The 19,230-nt window shown below is 47.4% G+C and overlaps 1 protein-coding gene across 1 annotated transcript; it reads right to left on the bottom strand.

Moving 5' to 3' along the window:
- Positions 1 to 446: 446 nt before the first annotated feature.
- On the bottom strand, positions 447 to 19,226 carry LOC128911017 (D-beta-hydroxybutyrate dehydrogenase, mitochondrial-like). Its single transcript, XM_054205206.1, has 5 exons — positions 19,082 to 19,226; positions 15,186 to 15,296; positions 8,598 to 8,739; positions 4,360 to 4,512; positions 447 to 2,672 (listed from the first exon to the last, which is right to left on the bottom strand). The coding sequence occupies exons 1-5, from the start codon at positions 19,190 to 19,192 to the stop codon at positions 2,191 to 2,193; spliced, it is 999 nt and encodes a 332-aa protein (XP_054061181.1). The 5' UTR covers positions 19,193 to 19,226; the 3' UTR covers positions 447 to 2,190.
- Between the last annotated feature and the right edge of the window lie 4 nt (positions 19,227 to 19,230).

Here is a 19,230-nt window from a genome sequence, read left to right as displayed (position 1 = left end):
TGTGAAATCCTAACCCTGACTCGGCCACGAGGTCCTTGCATGGCCTCGGACACTTCTTGGCTTGCAAGTCTCCGTTCTGTCTGTGAGAAGAGCTAATCCTAATTACCAGGCAGCTGTAGCATTTGGATTAGTTACATGCAGAGTGCTGAGGCAATGAATAATGCACAGCACTGCTCTCCCAACGCTGTCATTTGAGGGAAACCACATAAAATACAAACACTGACAATGTGTGTGTTTGCAGAGGGGCCTCTCTCTAGCTGCTTCTGCTGATGAAATGGGTTGTGCTGCCCGTTCTGCTCCAGGCAGTTCCCACTGAGCCTCCACAGTCCCACTACCTGCTGAACCACCGCCACCTCCTTAATTACTGAGCCCAATTAAATCGTGACTTCAGATTCAAAGGGGGTGGGAAAAACAATGTACAAATGAGCACTTGAGACACAGACATGTGCTTTACAAATCTCACAGTTTATTTTTCTCTCTGTGCAAATCAGTGCTACTTGACATTACTCACATTTCACAGTGCAGGGGGCAGAAGTGACTACAACAATACTTAAGCGGCAGTTCAGGGGGATTGTTCTGAGTCCCGGATCCCAGGCAATCTCCATGTGCCGATAATCTGAAACAGAAAAGAACTGCACGGCCAGCATTTCCAGCAGCTGTAACTACTGTAATACAAGCTACCTCCACAGCATCTCTAAGGGAAACCTGCTTTCCTCCTCAGGCATCACACAGAGCATTCACAGCTGCATGCAGACTCCAAGCATTTACAGCCAGCAGCGTATAAAAAGTTTATGGCACAGTTTCCAAGTCAGAGCTAGCACAGACAGATGAAGAAAGAGCAAATGATAAGCTCTTCTCATAGGCACTTAATCTCACATAGGACAAAACAGAACAAAGTTTAGCAGTGGAAGGGACAGCTGGTCCCTAGAGAGGTCCCAGCCTGGCCAGCAGTGCCCACAGTCCCGGCTGCTCTGCTAGCAGTCACCACTGGGACAGAAGGAACAGGGCGTGAAGCCAGGCAGCCCCAGCGCTTGGAAAAGCGATTGAAATCCCTCTATATAGCCAACAGGAGAGACCCTTGGGGACACTGTGCAAAAGTAGCTCATATCAGTTATCAAGAGGTTCTCTGAGGAGACAATCGTGTGTGACGTGGAAATTTCATTGTGCAATATTAAAAAAAAAAAAAAGAGGAAACATGTCACTTTAAGCACCCTTCCAGAGCTCATAGTCAGGCCACGCTGGCTGCACAGTACCCCATCACTGTTCAAGTGCAGAGAGGATGAAATCAAAATACTGGTTTGGGAAAGCAAGAGCAGCTCCCTCGCTAGCAAGAGGGAGCCTAGCATGGGGCAGTGACAGGAGGGAAGTAGGGGGGCAGCTGGACAGTGTCTGTACCACAGTTGAGTAGTTCAGGCACCAGTACCCAAGGTAGCAAAGGAGCCAAATTTGCCTGCTACATCAGATTCAAGCCTGGCTCAGACTTCACTCATTATTAGAGGGGCTTTTCCCTGCCCAGCCTGTCTGCAGTTGCTGGCTCTGGCAGCTCCTGGCCACAGTGCCGGGAGGGAAGAACCCTTCTTTGCAGAGATCTGACCCCTCCAAGCTAGGTAATGAGGCTGTTTAGAGGCAGCATTGCTGTTTTCCTGGAAAGAGCAGACAGTCACAGCACAGCAGAGCTTCCTAGCAGTATCACGAAAACAACAGAAGACTGTGACTGACCCATTTTCAATCAAATGGAAAACTCTGCTTTTGTTTCCCATTTTAGTTTCTCCCTTCGAGACATCTCATAGCAACAGCTTTGCTCTGCTATGAGCAGCCTGTCCTTGTAAGGAAAAGCAAGCGCCCATTAATGAGCCAAATTTATCACTGGGAGAACTCTGCTGACCTAATTACACTAGCCACATATTTGACCCATTGTGTTAACCTTCCTCTGCGTCCTCCACAGTTAAAAGGAAAACACCTTTCAGCTTTAATCAGGACAGCAGAGAACACAAAGAAAAGAATTAGTAAAAAAACCAAGAATGCCATGCTGTTCTCAGCATCCCACAACACAAGACATGAAGGAGTAACCCAAAGTGAAAGCACACGTGTCTGCAGGGGAAACGTATCAGCTATGGGTGCAGACAGGCTAAGTCCGCTCTAACCTGTGCGTATGTATGAGCACTGGAAGGATGCCTGAAGGACAGCCATTTACAGGGTGGCTCCAGGGATGTAAAGCCAGTCGGCAAGGGCAGTGGGCAGGTGAGTCATGACTTGCAGCCTCACCCACCAATAGGTCTCCATAGGATTGTAACGGTTGTTCGGGCACGGGGAAGTGAGTGCATCAGTGATGTCATTCAAGACCAGAGACATGTCCTTCAGGCCACTGTTAACGAAGGACTTCATCAGGGCCACATGGCGAGTGAAATACTCCCTCCCATAGTCCTCCTGTACAGTGTCGCTGGCTCCGCTCCACAGTGCCTCAGCCTGCTTGTCGATGCCGTCCGCCGTCAGGATGCCTGTCGCTGCCACGAAGTTACTGGGCTCAATGAGGATGACTCTGACGCCCCAGCGGTACATCTCCTGCCGGAGGCAGTCAGAGAAGGCTGCCACCCCAAACTTGGAAATGCAATAGCAGGAGCGAGACGGGCTCACCATCCGTCCCAACATGCTTGTGATATTCACCACACGGCCTAGTGAGAAAAGAGGAGGGAGAGATGACAGGATGCAGAAGCAGTAGCCAGAACATCCCAGTAAAAAAGTGCTTTGTTGGATGATGCTGATTTGTAAAATCTGAATCTTGAAGAGGTATCCAAATTCCCTGCCAAGGAGCCTTTCTCTCCTGACTCAGGCAAGGCTAGCCCCTGCTCTGACCTCCTCCGTGCATGGTACACATGCCTGCCTCTGTATTAAAAAAGACTTACAAAGCACACAAGACATTTCCCTCCTAATTTCCAAGTAGTGAAGTACCCAGATGTTCTGAGGGTACTACCTCTGTGATCTCACATCAGTATGCCCCACTCCTGCATCTTGCTAGAGAAGCGTTCAAGCTCCCAGCTGGCTGTGTTACGAGCTGGAAAGCACACAACACAGCGTGATGCCATGCAAGCATTCTAGTTCTTTCTTTAAGCGTGACAGCTCATCTGCAGCCACTCTGCCTAATGCAGCTACATGCTTTTAGACCTGAGCTGGATGGCAGAGAACCAGTGGAGGTTTCTCTGAACCTGCAGCATGAGCAGCGCAGCCTGCTCACCCAGCACCTAGAATGCTACATGACTGGGACAAACGGAGAGGAGACTTGATGTGCTTGCTGTCAATGGGGCAACAAAGAGCAAATGTTCTAACTCCCACCAGGAGCCCATGCCAGCCCAACTGCAAAGCTCTGGCAGCTTGTCTTAGATCACGCGCTGCCTAGGGGCAGTGACAACAGTGGTCACTCCTCTGTGGGTGGCTCTGTCCTTCCCCAAGACAAGATGTGTACGATTATGGTTTCAGATGCACTTACAAACAGACCCTTGAAATCTCACTAGCTATTTTTACAGAGAGGATTTTCACAGCCGGGGAGCATGACACCCTTCTGCAGCTTGAAATTTTAGCTGAGAAACAAGTGGGTGGTTCTGCTCTCTCATTCCAGACCTAAGTGCAGCTTAGAGGGACTGTGAGAGAACCACCTGCTGACCTGACGGGTAAGCTACCTTTTGTAGTGAGATGGGGCTTGTTTAGTGGGTACTTACTTTCTGGAAACGCTATCTGAGCAATCTTCTCAATATAACCCCTTTCTGTCCTCAGAGACACACAGCTGTGCCAGCATTCTCCCACACATGCTAAATAAAGAAACTCTTCAGAGTTCTGCTCCTACTTTTTCTTTTTTAATATAAACCAAAGACCTTTGATAATACTGTTATCTTGTAAGATATCTAAAATGGTTGTTTATTGACTCTGGTTTATTCCACTACTACCACTCTGCAATCATCTGTGAAATGAATAACACGAAGGGAGAAGATTCAGTTATCCAAACATAAGCACCTGGTGGACCCTGGAGGCCAGGATTATCTTGTCTGGCCTCCAGTCACTTTTTCTAAAGGTGGCCTGGAGTCCTGTGTCATATCTGCCAGCACTGCACAAAGGCCTCTGATATCTTGGGATGTTCAAGATAGCACCTGCTGTGTAGGTGCCTGGACTGCACCAAGAGTGGCCTGTACTACCAAATGCTTGCACAGCATTTTGAACCTTGCTGTCTAGTTAGCCTGCATGCCTCAGACACCCTCCTTGGACTGCACAGGCATTCCTCGAAGCACAGCCTGAGTCATGATTTTTAGCTACATCTCTCTGCTGTGCTGCAAAAGCTCTCTGAGTCTTGCCACACTGCCCAGCATGTACCTTTAGCTCGGCGAATGAGGGGCAGGAAAGCCTTTGTCACCCTCACAGTGCCCCACAGGTTGATCTCTGCCACGTCCTTGTAGTTGTCTAAACTTGCAAATTCCACCTCTCCAAAGGTTGAGATGCCAGCATTGTTCACGAGGCCCCACAGACCTGCCAACAAACACATGGTTAAAGAGTGGAATGAGGAAGTGTCGCAGAGAAGCAGCTTTCCTTGCTGTCCAGAGTAACCCAACCCCTTGACAAAGAACGTGGCACTTCTGTAGAAAAAAAGTCGTAAAGAAAAAGCAAGGAGACGAAATACACTCTTGATGTACCAGTGGGGCTTGTTTAGAGCACCAGGGAGAGTGATGGGGTCACACAAGCATTGCCTCTTGGAATGTCTCCTCTAAGGTCAAATTCTGTCCTGAGCCTTTGTGCGGCTGGATCTGGCTGATACTCTTTTATGCCTCCTGTTGATCCCAGGTTTGTCTTCACGCAGTGACTTTATCATGCCTTCTGCAATTTGGAAGGGGTCAGTCTTTCCCTCAATTAAAAAAAAAAAAAAAGGAAGGAAAACAAATACCTTGGATGTCTAAATCCCCTTCACAACTCTGACTCACTGTTTTGGAAAATGCACGGTATTATCCTGCAGTTTCACAGCCCAGTAGTTAACAGCGCCTGTATTTTAGCCCAGCTATTTTGTTTCCCTCAATCCTAACAATAACAGGACACAACAAACTTACAAACAAACCTTAAAACTACTAGAATTTAAAAATTAACATCTTTTGTGCGTGCAGTCGTGTCAAAATTAAACTGACTGCACTTACCAAGAGCTTCTGCACTGAGCCCCTTACATGTCCAGGACTCAGCAGGCCATTGAGGACTTGATCCTCCAAAGTGATTACTGCAGGAATCCCAGAGGCAAACATTTGTAGGACTGAGTCTGTACTTTGTGAATTTGTTGGAGCACAGGACTATGCAGCCATAAACTGCACAGGAACAAACAGAGGAGGTGGAACAAGATAACAGAGTCGCTCCTCATTAGAAGTCTTGCTATACACCATGGTTATTTTTCACTGTGTAAGTACCCAGCTGGAGTCGGGGCCCCTTTCTACTCCCTGACCTTCCTCTCACCACCAAGAACACACACAGGGCTAAGAAGGAGTCTTCATGTACAGGGAGCTATGACATTGCTATCAAAAGCACCCACGTCATGCCACCCTGTTGATAAAACTTATCGAGCTCACTTTCAAAAATTTTTGGGCTGTTTGCCCTGCCTCTGCTCCATGGCTTCCCTGCCCTAATGTATGAAAATCTTTTAATAACTTCCAGCCTATATGTATTCATGGTCAGATAGTAACCATGCATTGCACCAAACACAGCTCTCTAGGCAAATTGGAATATTCTACCATTGCCAAATAAATACCAATGGAATTTATCCTCCTGGTGCATTTAGCACACCCTTCCTAGACTGGTTCTCTATTCTCACACTGGCCCTAGTAACCCTGCCCTGTGCCCAGCTAAGCTCTTTTTCCCTGCAGGCTGTTGACCAGCTGTGTTCACCAGACAGGGGAAGGTCATGTCCTACCCAGTGGTAACAGCGTATTAACCATTCTCTCAAGGTCTGTCCCAGAAGGGTTCTGCCTCTTTGCCTCTCATAGCTGCTACCGTTCTGGTATCTCCCAGCTCTCACATGCTGACCCCAGCACCCCTTTTGCCCTGCACACCTCTCTCTGACAGACAGTGGTGAATATTGCTCCAGTTCACTGGCCTCCAGCTCTACCCTCCTCCAGACAACCCCTTCCCAATCCCCACCGGGCCAAAAGAGCCTCAGGAGCTGTTTGGGATAAAATTAAGTCATGGCCTGCAGCAAAAGCCAAGAAAACATCTTGCTCACCCATCCTTACTTCAGTTTTTATTAATTCAAGTTTCTAAATGCTGTAGTCAGGTAGTTCTACTCCTGCCCTGCCCAAGATCCCCTGTCTGTTGCTACTGTACTTACTGAAGCTGCCAGGTTTAATAGGTCAAGATAACTTCAAAATCCACACTCCTCTGGCAGCCAGCACAGCATCTCAGCCTGAACGGTGTCCCCTAGGCTGCTGCTAAGCAGGCTCTAATTGCTAGCAGAAGGACCATGGAAACAGGGCACCTTATGGTGTAATTTCACCAGTAACAAAAGTTATGCAGAGCAAACTTGGCAGGGATTTACCAAAGACCACAAAAGACTTAAACTCTTAGTTCCAAACTGACCTCCGCAGAGTATTCCTGATTCTAAATTTCTCTACAATGATTTCCCATTTCTTGGGTTACAAGGTTAGATTCAGGGATGTTCGTGAAAACATTATTTACAATAGTTCATTCTTGGAATGTCATTGCTCACCGATCGGGTCATGTTATGTACAGAACAAAGTGCTGATAGCACCAGTCACAGGGCTGTTTGCTGCACAGCGGTGTGTGTATTGAGCAGAGCCTTATCACTATTATTTCTTTAGTGTCAACAACAGAGTGGGAACTGCCTAAGATCAAAAACAAACATGGCCACTCCCATCGAAATTAGCTTAGCCTTATGTACACAGCACAGTGAGAAGAGGTATAAATGTACAGCACAAGAACTGTTCTACACTCGCTGCTCTGGGGACACGCTCAGCGTGCAACAAGCACCCATATGCAAGACACCTTAGTCTCAATGGTCTCTACGTTCCAGAGCTTTTTATTGAGCACTATTTATTGGTGAGCCCCAAACCTCCATCACACGGATGTGCCTCAAAAGAAGCCTATGCTGCTTTCCACACTGCTGCTGCAAACAACTACAAAATGAGGTGCTCAAGAGCAGGAGGAACCGGTCCAACTTGCTGATCAAGGATGCAAGACTTCTCTGTCCCTGCTACACACAAGTCCTTTGCAAACACTGCTGCATCTATAGAAGCAACAGAGCTGCTCCCTTACAAGCTTTCACTCAGTGGGAAATAGCTCTATACCACCACTGCTGTTGCTGGGTTCTTCAGGAAAAGCCTGAGAAGCTGTGAAGTGTGTGATGAGGGCTGGGTGATTGTGTAGGAAGAAAAAATCATGCAGAGAGAACATGTGTGGGAACGGAGCTCGTACATAACTTGATTACATTTCGTAAGCTTGTTTTAGAAGGAAGGGTGTGCTCACATAATTTGCATGAAGATTGAAGCTACTGTTATTTACTAGCTTTATACCTACTGTGAACAAAGACAGGCCCATGGCAGTCTCATCCGTGCCTCAAGAGGAGCAACCACCCTCCAGCCACACAACCCACAAGTCCTGAAGCCACAGATGTGAAACTTCAATCCACCCTCAGCCTGGGTCTCCAGCTGCTGCCCAGTTTGCCACTTGCACAGAGGCTGCAGAGAAACCCAGGCAGGATAAGAAGCCTCACAACCTCACCGCATGGCAAGAGGTGAGGTGGTGTCACACCAGGCTCCCACTGTAAGCTCACATTCCATTGCCAAACCACGCACATGAGGAACTGCCTGACACCCAATCCAGGAGCCAAGCCGTGCAGCGATGCAATCAGCCATCCCTTCACCCAGGAACCTCTGCTCCACTCAAGCCCAGAGGTCAGTTCAAGGACAGACATGGAGCACCTTGGCACTAGCAGCATCTTGAGCTGGCTGGGCTGGTCCTGCAACAAGAACTCTCCTGCCTTCCCAGGCTCATGCACTTTTCTAAGAAGGAAGGAAGCATGCAGAAGGGACTCCTACCTTCTTTCACATGTTCATAGGGTCTGGGAGTTGGACTCAGACTTTAGGTGGTATGTGGATTAAGGCGGTTTATGCTGAGCCCATCCTGGATCCTGTCTCGCATCACCTGGATTGACCTGGCTGAAGTATAACCCAGGTTTGGGAGAAGATCAGTTTTATGCTCCAGCTCAGCACTCAGTCACACAAACAAGCTGTACCAGCACAGCAGAGGGGACAGCAGTCAGCAGCCAAGGCCTGTTGGTGACTAGCAGAGTCACTACAGAAAAGCCTGTGGGAGCCAGGATGCCGCAAGAGCACCAGGAGGGCCAGGCTGCAGCAGCAGGACGAGGAGGGAATCAGGATGTGCCCACACTATGCTCGTCACAGACATTCAGGCTCACCTCACAGGAGAGAGAGACGAAGGCTCTTGCAGGCTTGCTGCCACTCATCACTTTTTTATGAGATGTAGGGTTAAGCCTCACCCTCTAGCCAGTCTTGGTCTCTTCCCATGCGGACATCACACAAACTGCAAGACAGATACACACACACCTTCCTCTGGCTCCTTCAGCGTCCTCTTCACAAAATCCACAGCCTGAGCCACCTCCTGGTCACTGCACACATCCATCTGTAGCACTTGCATGCGATCTGACTTCATGTTCTTCAGCTCCCTGGCTCCATCTCCATTCTTGTCCTGCTCAGCAGAAAAGAAAGATGTCCCACTAAGACAGACAAAGAGCAGTAATGCAGCTTGGGGCCAGGAATGTTCACATGGGCAGGAAATAGAAGCTATTGAAATTGCACTCAAGAGGTGTAAACCTGGTGCACAAATAAGCATGCAAGCCACACAAACCAGCGCACAACCCACCACCACCTTCCTATTCCCTTTAGCACAGCCCCTATACCTGCATCAGTGACTCACTGCCCTGAAGGGCCACAAAGCCCCTAATGTTAGCTCCTCACATGAAGCGTTTCACATCCATAATACTATCAAATATTGTGCCAGCCTGGGATAACCATGGGTGACTCTTCACTGCCTCAGTCTCCATGCTCTGCAGGTAACATAGCAAACACTTGTATAGAAATCAAAGTCAGATTTTCTAGGCTTAAAAGCATAAGGCTAATTAGGCACCATACTCATCCTATTCCAAAATAGTGCCTGGCTTATAAAGAAAGCGTATTGTCAGATCACTTTGAAAACAAGACAGCAGGGACACCTTTGGCATGCCTAACAGCAAATGGTCTGATGCTACAGGATACAGTAGGAAACATTTACAGCTGAACCTATATAATAATAATAATGTGCTCTTACTATACAGCAGAACAGGATGCACAGGAATACATACGCAGTGGGGATTTGCCACACAACAACAAGATTACAGACACAAGGCATGAAAGGAAGAGATTCTGGCTGGGGAAGCAAGAACAAGTTTTGGGTTTTTTCTTCACACCTTTTGTAATAAGAATGTGATGGCTCTGCTTTCTTTTCTATCCTTTTCGTTTCATTCCTCTTCCCCCCCATCCGCCCCCATCATTTGAGATTCTGTTACTATTGTGGGGTTTTTTGTTTAGTCAACCTAAACACAGTTCAAATTCCAAATTTTACCTGTTCACTTCCAGACAGGATTGCTACCTAAGCCTTACAGCCTTGCTCAGGTGCTATGCAACAAATAAAAGTCAATAGAGCATAGATTAGCCATGTAGTTCCACAGCAGGCTGGAGATTTAATTCATCAAACTACTCCCCAAATCACAGGATCTGCCTTGTTAGGGAGGAAGAAGTTATGAATTGGTGAGTCACCATGCCTGGCTGCCACTCTTCCTTTAGCACTTGATACCAACTCCCACAGCACAAGGGCAAACAAGGCGAGCAACCCTCCCACAGTCACCTGCTCAGCTGCCTCTGCAGCCAGGCTCATGAAAAAAACATGTAACCACTTGGTTCTTCCATACGTATCTCAGGCTATTTAATGTATATAGCATACAACATCTCGCCTCCACCTTCGGTCCAGTGAACAATGATGTGTAATGAAGGAAAAGAGATGAAATGTCCATTTCAGCCTTGAAAAAGACAGAGCAGCTCTCTCAAAAATCAATACATAGTTACACCAGACTTACGACATTAGTAAGAATAGGTTTCTGGCCCTACAGCTGCATAGCATTTCACAACTGACTTATGTCCAGGTATCACAAAAACAGCAAATAAAGACTCGAAGCTTTCTAATGCACATCAAACACAGTAACGTGCTGTGTCTAGCCCTCTTATCTAGCCACAAAACGAATCCCTAAAAGTGGTGTTACAAGTAGTTAATAACAGAGTCACTGAAATATTATATTCCCTTTGAAACAGGTGAGGGTTGTGTGGTGCCTCACTATATTTCTGGAAGATGCTCTTGCATCTCACTGAGTTTTAAAAGCAACTTTCAGCTACTTAACAGTGAATAAAGTGGAGCTAATTCAGCCTGTAAAGAGAGAGATTTACTGTATCTATAAAGGAACAAAAACTTAGCTATATCTGTACTCAAGTACCAGTTGTCATTTCAGAGCACTGAAAACACCTTTCCTTGCATGTTTATTAATCTTTTATAATGCTTATAAACTAAACAAGAAATATTTCCACTGTTTTTTGAGAAACAAAGTCATAGGCCCACAACTTAAAAATCCAGTATAAATGGTTTTTGTTATTCATATTGAAATGAATTTTCCCCTATCGCCAATGCAACTCAATCTGCAAAGCTACCTTCCCAGCTACAATTTATTCATTGTTGACAAAACATTTATTTTGGAAGACTGACTTCAACTTGCAGTATCAATTGGAACTACTTTGCACAGTTGCAGACACCACCTCAGCTGCTATCTAACTTAAAAACAAATTGCTTAACTCGTATGACTGGAAAGCCTCTTCACAAATGAAGCAGCCACGTATTTTTATGGAAAGAAGTGAACATCATCTTACGTTCTGTGGCCTCTAGGGGCTGTAAGCACGTCCCCTGTTCAGATACCCACATGGTACGTCCTCCTTGTTTTTTAAATGGTAGATTCGTCAGGAATACCTGGAGCAGTTCCCGTGTGAGCAGTCAGGCTGTCCTCCCTGGGATGGCTTTCATGGCCTTGGGACGCATCAGCAGGAGCCAAGAGGGATCCCTGGGGGGATCCAGGCAGCACTGGCCCAATTGCTCCTTCAAAACCCCTCTTCCCTTCCTTTTGCTGTCACTTTCTTTGTCTGATTGTTCTCCTCTCAGAGAACCTCCCAGCTTTCCCTTTCCAGTTTCATCAGAGTCGAAAGTCGCCCTGCTCCAGCCCAGCCTGCTGCCCAAGTATTCTCCAGAGAGGCCCTTCAGTGGGACCTTCCCGTTTCCTCCCAGCTATCTCATTTCCCCTGGTTATCCTGCCCTCGCAGTCCTGCTTGGCTCTGGCTGCCCACCCCACCCTCCACCAAGCAGGGGCTGCTCCTGGGCAAGGAACCACACAAGCCCTCTCCACCCTTCAGAAGAGCCTTGCTCCAGCTTTCAGCTGCCTCCCCTTCCCCTTGCTCGCTCCTCTCCTGCTCTGGTTCTGAGGACCCCAGTGCAGCTGGTGCTGAGGGACAGGCACATCACACAGGGGCTTGTTAGCAGAGAGCCCTCCTGCAACAGACTGAGCCATGGCCTTCCTCAGGGAAACTCATGGGATTGAGGATTAGCTCCTGGCAAGCACTTGGGCACGCACACTGATATGTCAGTGGCAATCAGGAAGCCACAAACACAATGCTGAACACCCGTGGATCCGGCCAGCTTGCTCCATCTGCGTCAGTTCCCCCCTCGCCCTGCTGCTGCTTACCCATCCGCTCCCTTCCTGCGCTTCCTCGGCAGAACACCTTGTATTTGTCATTACTGGTTTCCATCTAACTGATTTCAGATGACATCTGATCTATCAGGATCATTTTGAACCCTATTCCCCAAAGGGCCTGCAATCCTCCCTGCTTGGCACCACGCATGTTTCTTTCCAAGTGAACTCTCTATTCCAGGGAGCACTTCCAAGAAAATTTCCCTGGGACTGAACAGCAGTCACAGTCTCAGAGCGTAAGTTTGCTCATGAGACTATCATGAGGGACTGTGTCAAAACGCTTATTCAGCATAAACTGATTCCTTCCCCTTTAACCACTCTGCTGCTTAATCAGAATGAGCTTAGACTGATGTGGCACAGTCCGAGCCCAGTAAACTTCTACAGTTTGTATCACACTGTGATCTAGACATTTGTAAGACTGACATTTCAGTGTGTTGCAACTTCATCTAGAGCACCGAAGGTGAGCTGCCTCGTTGGCAATTCCAGAGGTCTCTCTCTTTTGGGAAGGGAAGTAGAGTATCTGCCCTCTTCCAGCATTCTGGAAATCCCCTGGCATCCAGGTGCTCATGAAAATATCACTCATGGGGCAAAAATCACAATGGCTCATCCTTTAAATGCTCTGCAGTACATGTCGTCAGGCCTGGTGAACTTGAACGTATCCATTTATGTAAACATTCCTAGTTCTTTTCCCTTTTCTTGCCTGCGGTCCTCATGAAAACTGCCATCAGTAGACATCTGAAAACAGTTTATCTTTTTTTTCAGTAAGAAAATAAGACAATGATTATTTCAACTTTCTCTGTACTTTCTACTTTTCAGGTTATTTTGTAATCAATTTCTGTGTATGTTTCCATCTTTATTCTAATATATCAACAGAAACTTCCTCTGTGGACTTAGTTGTCCTTGCTAAGTGAAATTCCATTTGCACTTGATCGTCTCCAGTTCTATCCCAGCCTGCTTGCAGTATTCTTGTTATTCCTGTAGCTTTACTTTTTACTGTCTGACCATTAAAAAGCTCTGTTAAAGTGACCCATCTTGTATTTAATGCAAGAGCTTTTTGTGGTGGCTAGTACATCAGGGATCCTTTAATTCTCAGTATAAAAGCATGCAAGTAAGTGATGATGGAGTAACTACGTGTGAACTAATTGCCTGGCATCTGCTCTAGGACAACTGCCCCCATACCTGCTCTGACCCTGCAGTGAACCTACAGCAGCTCACTGTTCTCTCATGACAGGGTAAGTTTCCTTGCATTTGTCACGTTACCACACGGTAGCTGCATCCTTAGCCGCACGTGCACTCCTGCACTTATCAGCAATAATCACTCATATGCTCATACCTTGTCCTTCTCAAGTGATCTGACCTAACAGCTCCCTGCCTTCACCGACGTTTCCTGCTTCTTTTGGATCCATCATCCTTTTCTGCAGTCACTATAAACTTCCTTTTCTCAAAGCAGTCAGCTCTAGATTTATAAACATTTTCATCCCACAGGCATTCTACCATTAGGTTTTCAGAAAGTTCCTGCTCATCAAATTTTAAATGTCTAGGCTATTATCTCCCTCATCCAACACAAGGCTGTTCCACAAGGATGCTGCCCGTCCCAAGAACCATAGGAAGCATTTGGCTGTATTACTTTTGCAACAGCTACCCAGACAACTGTGATACCACCAGACCCTGACCTTCAGATGCACCTAACAGCAGGTAAGACCACACTAACAATCCAGCGGAAAAAAAACAGGCACAAGTGAAATCCTAGGGCACTGAGTCCAGGTCTCCTGAAAATTTATTAACACACAGAACAAGAAAAATCACATTCTCCCACTCTCTGCCCCTTCAGGGTCAAGTGCTCAGTCAAGCTCCTGAAAGTAATCTGCAGATCAACTATGACTGACGATGCATTTTCCACTTTCATACAAAGTGTAAGTACTGAACCACGAAAGTTTTGGCCCCGGGTAAGAAGTTGCCAGGCCAGATGAGAGATGCTGAGAGCTTCCCAAACATTCTGGGACAGGTAATGTGTGAACAAGAAGTAATATTTTTTTTCATCAATAAAACAAGCAAGCAGGGCTCACTTCGGCAGCATTTCTGTTCTTTATGTGGCTTCAGATGGAGTGTGGCCCTCCCTGCTCCGCAGTAGTGTGCTGCCTTCTGAACAGCCCTCTCAGACCACCCGATCTCCCCTCTCCTTTCTGTTCCCTACACCTGCTGCTTGGCAAAGTGAGTGCCTGACTTGCTATCACCACAGAGTCAGACATCCCAAAGCAGCATATGACATGATTACTGAAGGATTTACAGAGCCTGCACATGGAAATTTCCAAATAATGGCCGTTTTCCAACAGGACACTCTTGCTCTCAAGTTACACAATGTGTCAGCTGATAATAACTTTCCCTTCTGGTGGGGTGGAAGAACGTAACCTCCACTGAGATCACACTGGCAAGGAGGGCCAGGTTTTTATGTTTGTTCTCCCCCTCCACACTACTCAAGAATCTGTGGTCATCACTCCCCGAGCACCTGTGCCAAAATTAACCAATTTTGAACAATTCATGTCAGAAATTATATGAGTTTTGACAATCAAAACAGCAAAAAAAGCATAGTAAGGGTAAAACCCCAGCTGAGACGGCAGTGTAGCTGGCCCAGTTTTATGAAGAGCATTACACAACAGAGTTACTTGCAATAGCAGGGACTGAGATGATGCGTCTGCAACCCTTTTTGATTCAGTTGGCCTAAACTGATCTGTTACAAGAAGTAATCTGCCAAACACAGGTGACAGAGGGTGAGACCTACCAGAAACGTACAGTAAATTTGCTTATTCAGCTATCCAGAAACTGAATAGTTCTACAGAAGCTGTAGAAGCACAGTTTGGAGAAGACACTTTGGAAACAGAACCTGACCAAGGCAGGAGAGGCGGTTTGAAGATGAGTTTGAGGAGAGTGTCCCCGAAGGAAAGAGACAGTATGAAAGTCAGCAACCGAGATGCCAGGGAAGACAGAAAGCCATAGTGCCATAGCAATCTTGGACTATCAGATTTATTGAGAGTGTTGCAATATTGCTGAGAGGCTTTCAGTAGTGAAAAGTGCCCTACCGCGCAAGCTGCTGTACACACAGGCAGCTGACAGACGTCCCTGTCCTAAAGAGCTCAGAATTACAGGAATGACAAGATGCAACAGGCAGATGAAGCAAGGGAAGATGTAATGATCCCTGCCCACTGCACTTCCCCCAGATCTTGGACTAGGGTAAACGGAAGCTGCAGATGAAGAGGCTGTCACTTGAGAAGCATTTTTCTCCATTCACAAAAGAATTTTGATCAATATTACTACTCACCGCTTGCAAGCATCCAGCAAAAACAGTAAATCCCTTTGAGTGGAGCAGTTTTGCCAAGGCATGTCCAAAACCTTTGTCACAGCCTGTTATTAGCACCGCCTTCCCTTCAGCCTGTGTGGGGAAAGACAGTAATACGATATCATCAGATACTGCAATGCCGCAGGCACCACCAGCACCCAGCGACATAGCACAGGAGCGGCCTTCAGCCCTGCAGCCGGGGCTCGGGAGGTACAACTCCTGCTGTAAGCCATGGTGGGCATGTACCTGTCTGCACACTAACCTGACTGCAGTCTAAACCCTGCAATTTCAGTGGAGCTTCTGTCAGGTCAACCAGCATACACAAGGTGACAAAATTCCTGGGCAGAAACACAACCAGCTCCCAACTACTGTGAAACCATAAATTTATTCAATTGCTGTTCTGTAACAAGTTGTGATGCCTTGATACCTGAGATAGGACAGTAGCTCACTCTTTCAAGCATCAGTGGGCAAAGCAGAACAGAAACATTTGAAAAGAAGTTAATGATCTACCAGCTCATAGGCATTACGAGAAAGAGCAGCACAGAAAACATCCAAATGATAGTATGTCACCTGCTTGAACCGCAGAGCAGCTCTTTTAACTGCAGAGTAACTCTGTTGCCTGTTCTCCACCTACTCCCACTCTTTGCAGTACTTTCCATGCTGTATTTTAGCACACAAGAATGTGACTACAGGTTAGGGTTTCCTTCTGAAACACTGCAGTCTTAACAGGAACAATTTCTCAAATCCTACGGTTCTCTCCTACATTATTATTGACTGACGGATAAATTGAGAGAGAAGACTGATACTCCATCTGATATGACACAACAGGCTTGCAATAGATCTGAAAACAGAATCCCAAATCCTGAAGAGAAGCATATATTGAAATACCGCACCTCCGCCCTTTCTCTCCTTGAAAGCCGTCTCTCCCCTGCTCTCCTCACCACAGCTCTGATGCAATGAACTCATGAGGCTTAGCCCAACTTGCAGGCACCCAGCTGCAATGCTGCACACTGCTTAAACTGAAACCATATCCGTGAGGCAATAACATGATATAGTAATAAAGTTCTAGAGAATGCAATAAGGAAGTGAGGTCACGTCTATCTCTGCAGAGATATCTGCAACTAACAACCCCTGTTACTGTATAAACAGCTGGAATATGCATTCTTATTTTATACTACCTACATATGAATTGTGTCAGCTTGTCCAGCCACTTTTTCAGACATAAATGGGGCAATCACTGGTGCTCTCCGATCTCTCATTTTGCTAACATGCGTGGTAGTGGAGTAGCAATAAGGAATAATTGCAGGGTGATAGTGATCTGAGCATTACTGCACAAACTCAAAATGTGCAGAGAGCAATAAGCAAATGAGCTACACCCTGTCCTGCCCTGGATATCAAGGTGAAGCTACTGCTTTCAAAGGGGAGTCAGGATCTGAAGTAGAAATGAGAACTGGCTAAAAGTCTATTCTGCATTTATCATACAAACACCCACATTAACAACAATACCTACACTCAGGCAAAGAGCACCCAGCTACAAGCCAGCTCTACTAAAGCTCTGAAGATAGCTACAGCTGAAGGATATACCGTAAGTGAGAATTAAATATACTCCACTCAGTCTCAATCTAATTTACAGTGACACAACTCCAAGAGAGATGAGGATCACGTATTAACCAGATGACAGAATTTGCCAAGGCTACCTCACACTTAATTCAGCAACCTGACCCTTGGAGAAGAAAGGATTTGACTTTTTTCTCTACCTCACCTCCTTAAACCCTTTGCCTCTGAATTCTAAAGACAAAAGGCTTCCCCAAAAGGCAGCAACTGAACAGGAGATAAGGAGTTGTGATCACTTCCAGAGACGATGGGTCATTATCATCCTCAGCCATCATCAGCTCCCTCATTAGCCGGTCTAACAAGGACAGAGCTCAGCTGCAGGAACTAAAAGCAAATCACTGGGCTGTGTTCCTGCGTGCATCTAGTTTTAGCTCTCAGCAGCTGGTTTGCTTTCTCAGGTTAAAAAAAAACAACAAACCAAACCCACCAAAATGTTCACAAAAAGGAGGAAGTTTAAAAATCCTCTCAGCTATCTATAATGGGGAGAAAAGTGAGGAACAACTTACAGTATGAGAAGGTTCCTGTGATTATTTGTTATTTACTATTACCCTAATTTCTGTTAATAAAGCATGTGCTACAGCAGCATGGCTCACAACAGACTGAGGCCCCAGCAGCAATAACGAGCATGCAAAAACTCCAGGGATGTAACAGATCTCACATTGGTAGCTGCCCTCGTCTTTGTACCATGCCTGATGGACAGAGAGCTCCCAGGGATGAGAGCAGGGAGCTGACCCCGTTCCCAGCCAAAAAGATCCTATCCCCAAAAAACCTCCAAACACGGAAAAGCCCAATCAACCTTATCTTTTGAAAGTCCCAAGATAAGGCCTAATGGGCCCCATTCCTGGAGTCTGATAAGGTCAATCTGCAGCTCGCAGTTTGACACAGCGCTGGGACAGGCAGAGGACCAGCTATCACCTCTCTAGCAGGCATCACAGTGACCTTAATCAGCGTTTTGAGGAATTTCAGGTGCCTTACTTGCTAACGGTCATACAACGCTCTCGAGAAACACTGCCCAGGAGACAGCACTCATGTACAGTGCTGCCGGGGCTCCTGAGACCTGCTAAGAGTGGAGGGTAACTTCTTGTACTGGTGGTGCAGCTGTGGCGTCTGGGCAGGGTAACACTGTCTGATCCACAGCACTGTAATACACACAGTTCAAACAGCCCCAGCGAGGCAGGCCGATTTTAACCTGCAGCTAGCTCAGGTGCACACACTCACTAACTTTTCTGACTGGGATATGATTGCTTTATTAAATAGTAGAACTTATTTTATGCATGCAGATGATCCATCAAAATTGTACACATTTATCGCAAAAGAGGCTAAGGAAAGTGAATCTTCTTTCTCAGTCTCTCCAGACAACGTGGGAACCCACCGTGCTTGCCTAGATTTTATCTTTTCCTACCGTGTCACTTGTTTTCTGGATCCTGTCCCCCTTTATGCCTTCCCCCGACCATCCGCTTGTTATCAAACAGACTAATTTGCACATGAGAGCGGTTGTGCAGTAAACTTTCCTTATTCCCTTTTTCCAGAGTCGGGAAGTCGAGGTTTTCAATCCCAAGAGAAGGAACTGAAAGAATTCACTAAAGGGAAGGTATTTTCTCAGGTGGGACAGGGATGGGGAACATCGGAGGAGCACAGTGGATGGAAGAAGAGCCAGGTGGGACTTGCAGAGGGCTTGGACTGAGCTGGAGGCCCTGGAGCAAAAACGTGTTCGCTTTCCTGTGGAAAGGTTGTGGAGCATAGGCAAGAGCTCAGTGAATGCCAATCCAGGGAAAGAACCCCTGACATTTTGTGTTATTTTTTAATAACACGTAGAAGTGACTGGTTATGCAATTCTGTTCATTCACAGGGCTTTTTTTCCTCCCTTTACTCACTTCCAAATGTAGAGCGCTGGAACAAAGCCCACACCCCCACCCATCCCCGTGCGATAAGGCGGGTTTCGCCCCCGCACGGCGGGGCCCGGGCCGGCAGCCGCTCCGCCGCCCCGGCCGAGCCCCGTCTGAGGGGCCGGCAGCTGCCCGAGACTCTCGGCGTCTCGTCTCCCCTCTCAGTGCTCGTCTTAAGTCTGCACCAGCCCAGCCGCCCACCGGGGCACCGCCGTTTCAGCTGCCCGCAGCCACAACGCCTCCGCCCCGGTTAAACCGCAGCGGGCCTGAAGGCGCGGCGCCATTTTGGGCCCGGGGGGCGGGGGGAGTCCCCGCAGGCCTCCCCCCGGCGAGCCCCAGTATGGCCGCAACCCCCCGGCCCCTCGCCGCGGTACTCACGGGCAGGGCGCGGCGGGCCCGCCGCGGCAGGAGGAGGAGGAGGAGGCGGGGGAGCAGACACCGCCCGCCGCCCGCCAGCAGCAGCGCGGCGCCCAGCGCCAGCAGCAGCATGGCGACGCCCCGCACGGCCGCAGCCTATCGCCGCCGCC

This window comes from Rissa tridactyla, chromosome 6 (genome assembly GCF_028500815.1).
Source record: "Rissa tridactyla isolate bRisTri1 chromosome 6, bRisTri1.patW.cur.20221130, whole genome shotgun sequence".
NCBI classification, from domain to species: domain Eukaryota; kingdom Metazoa; phylum Chordata; class Aves; order Charadriiformes; family Laridae; genus Rissa; species Rissa tridactyla.
The sequence above is the reverse complement of the archived record's forward strand: the minus strand, read 5'-3'. Positions and strand labels throughout refer to the sequence as shown.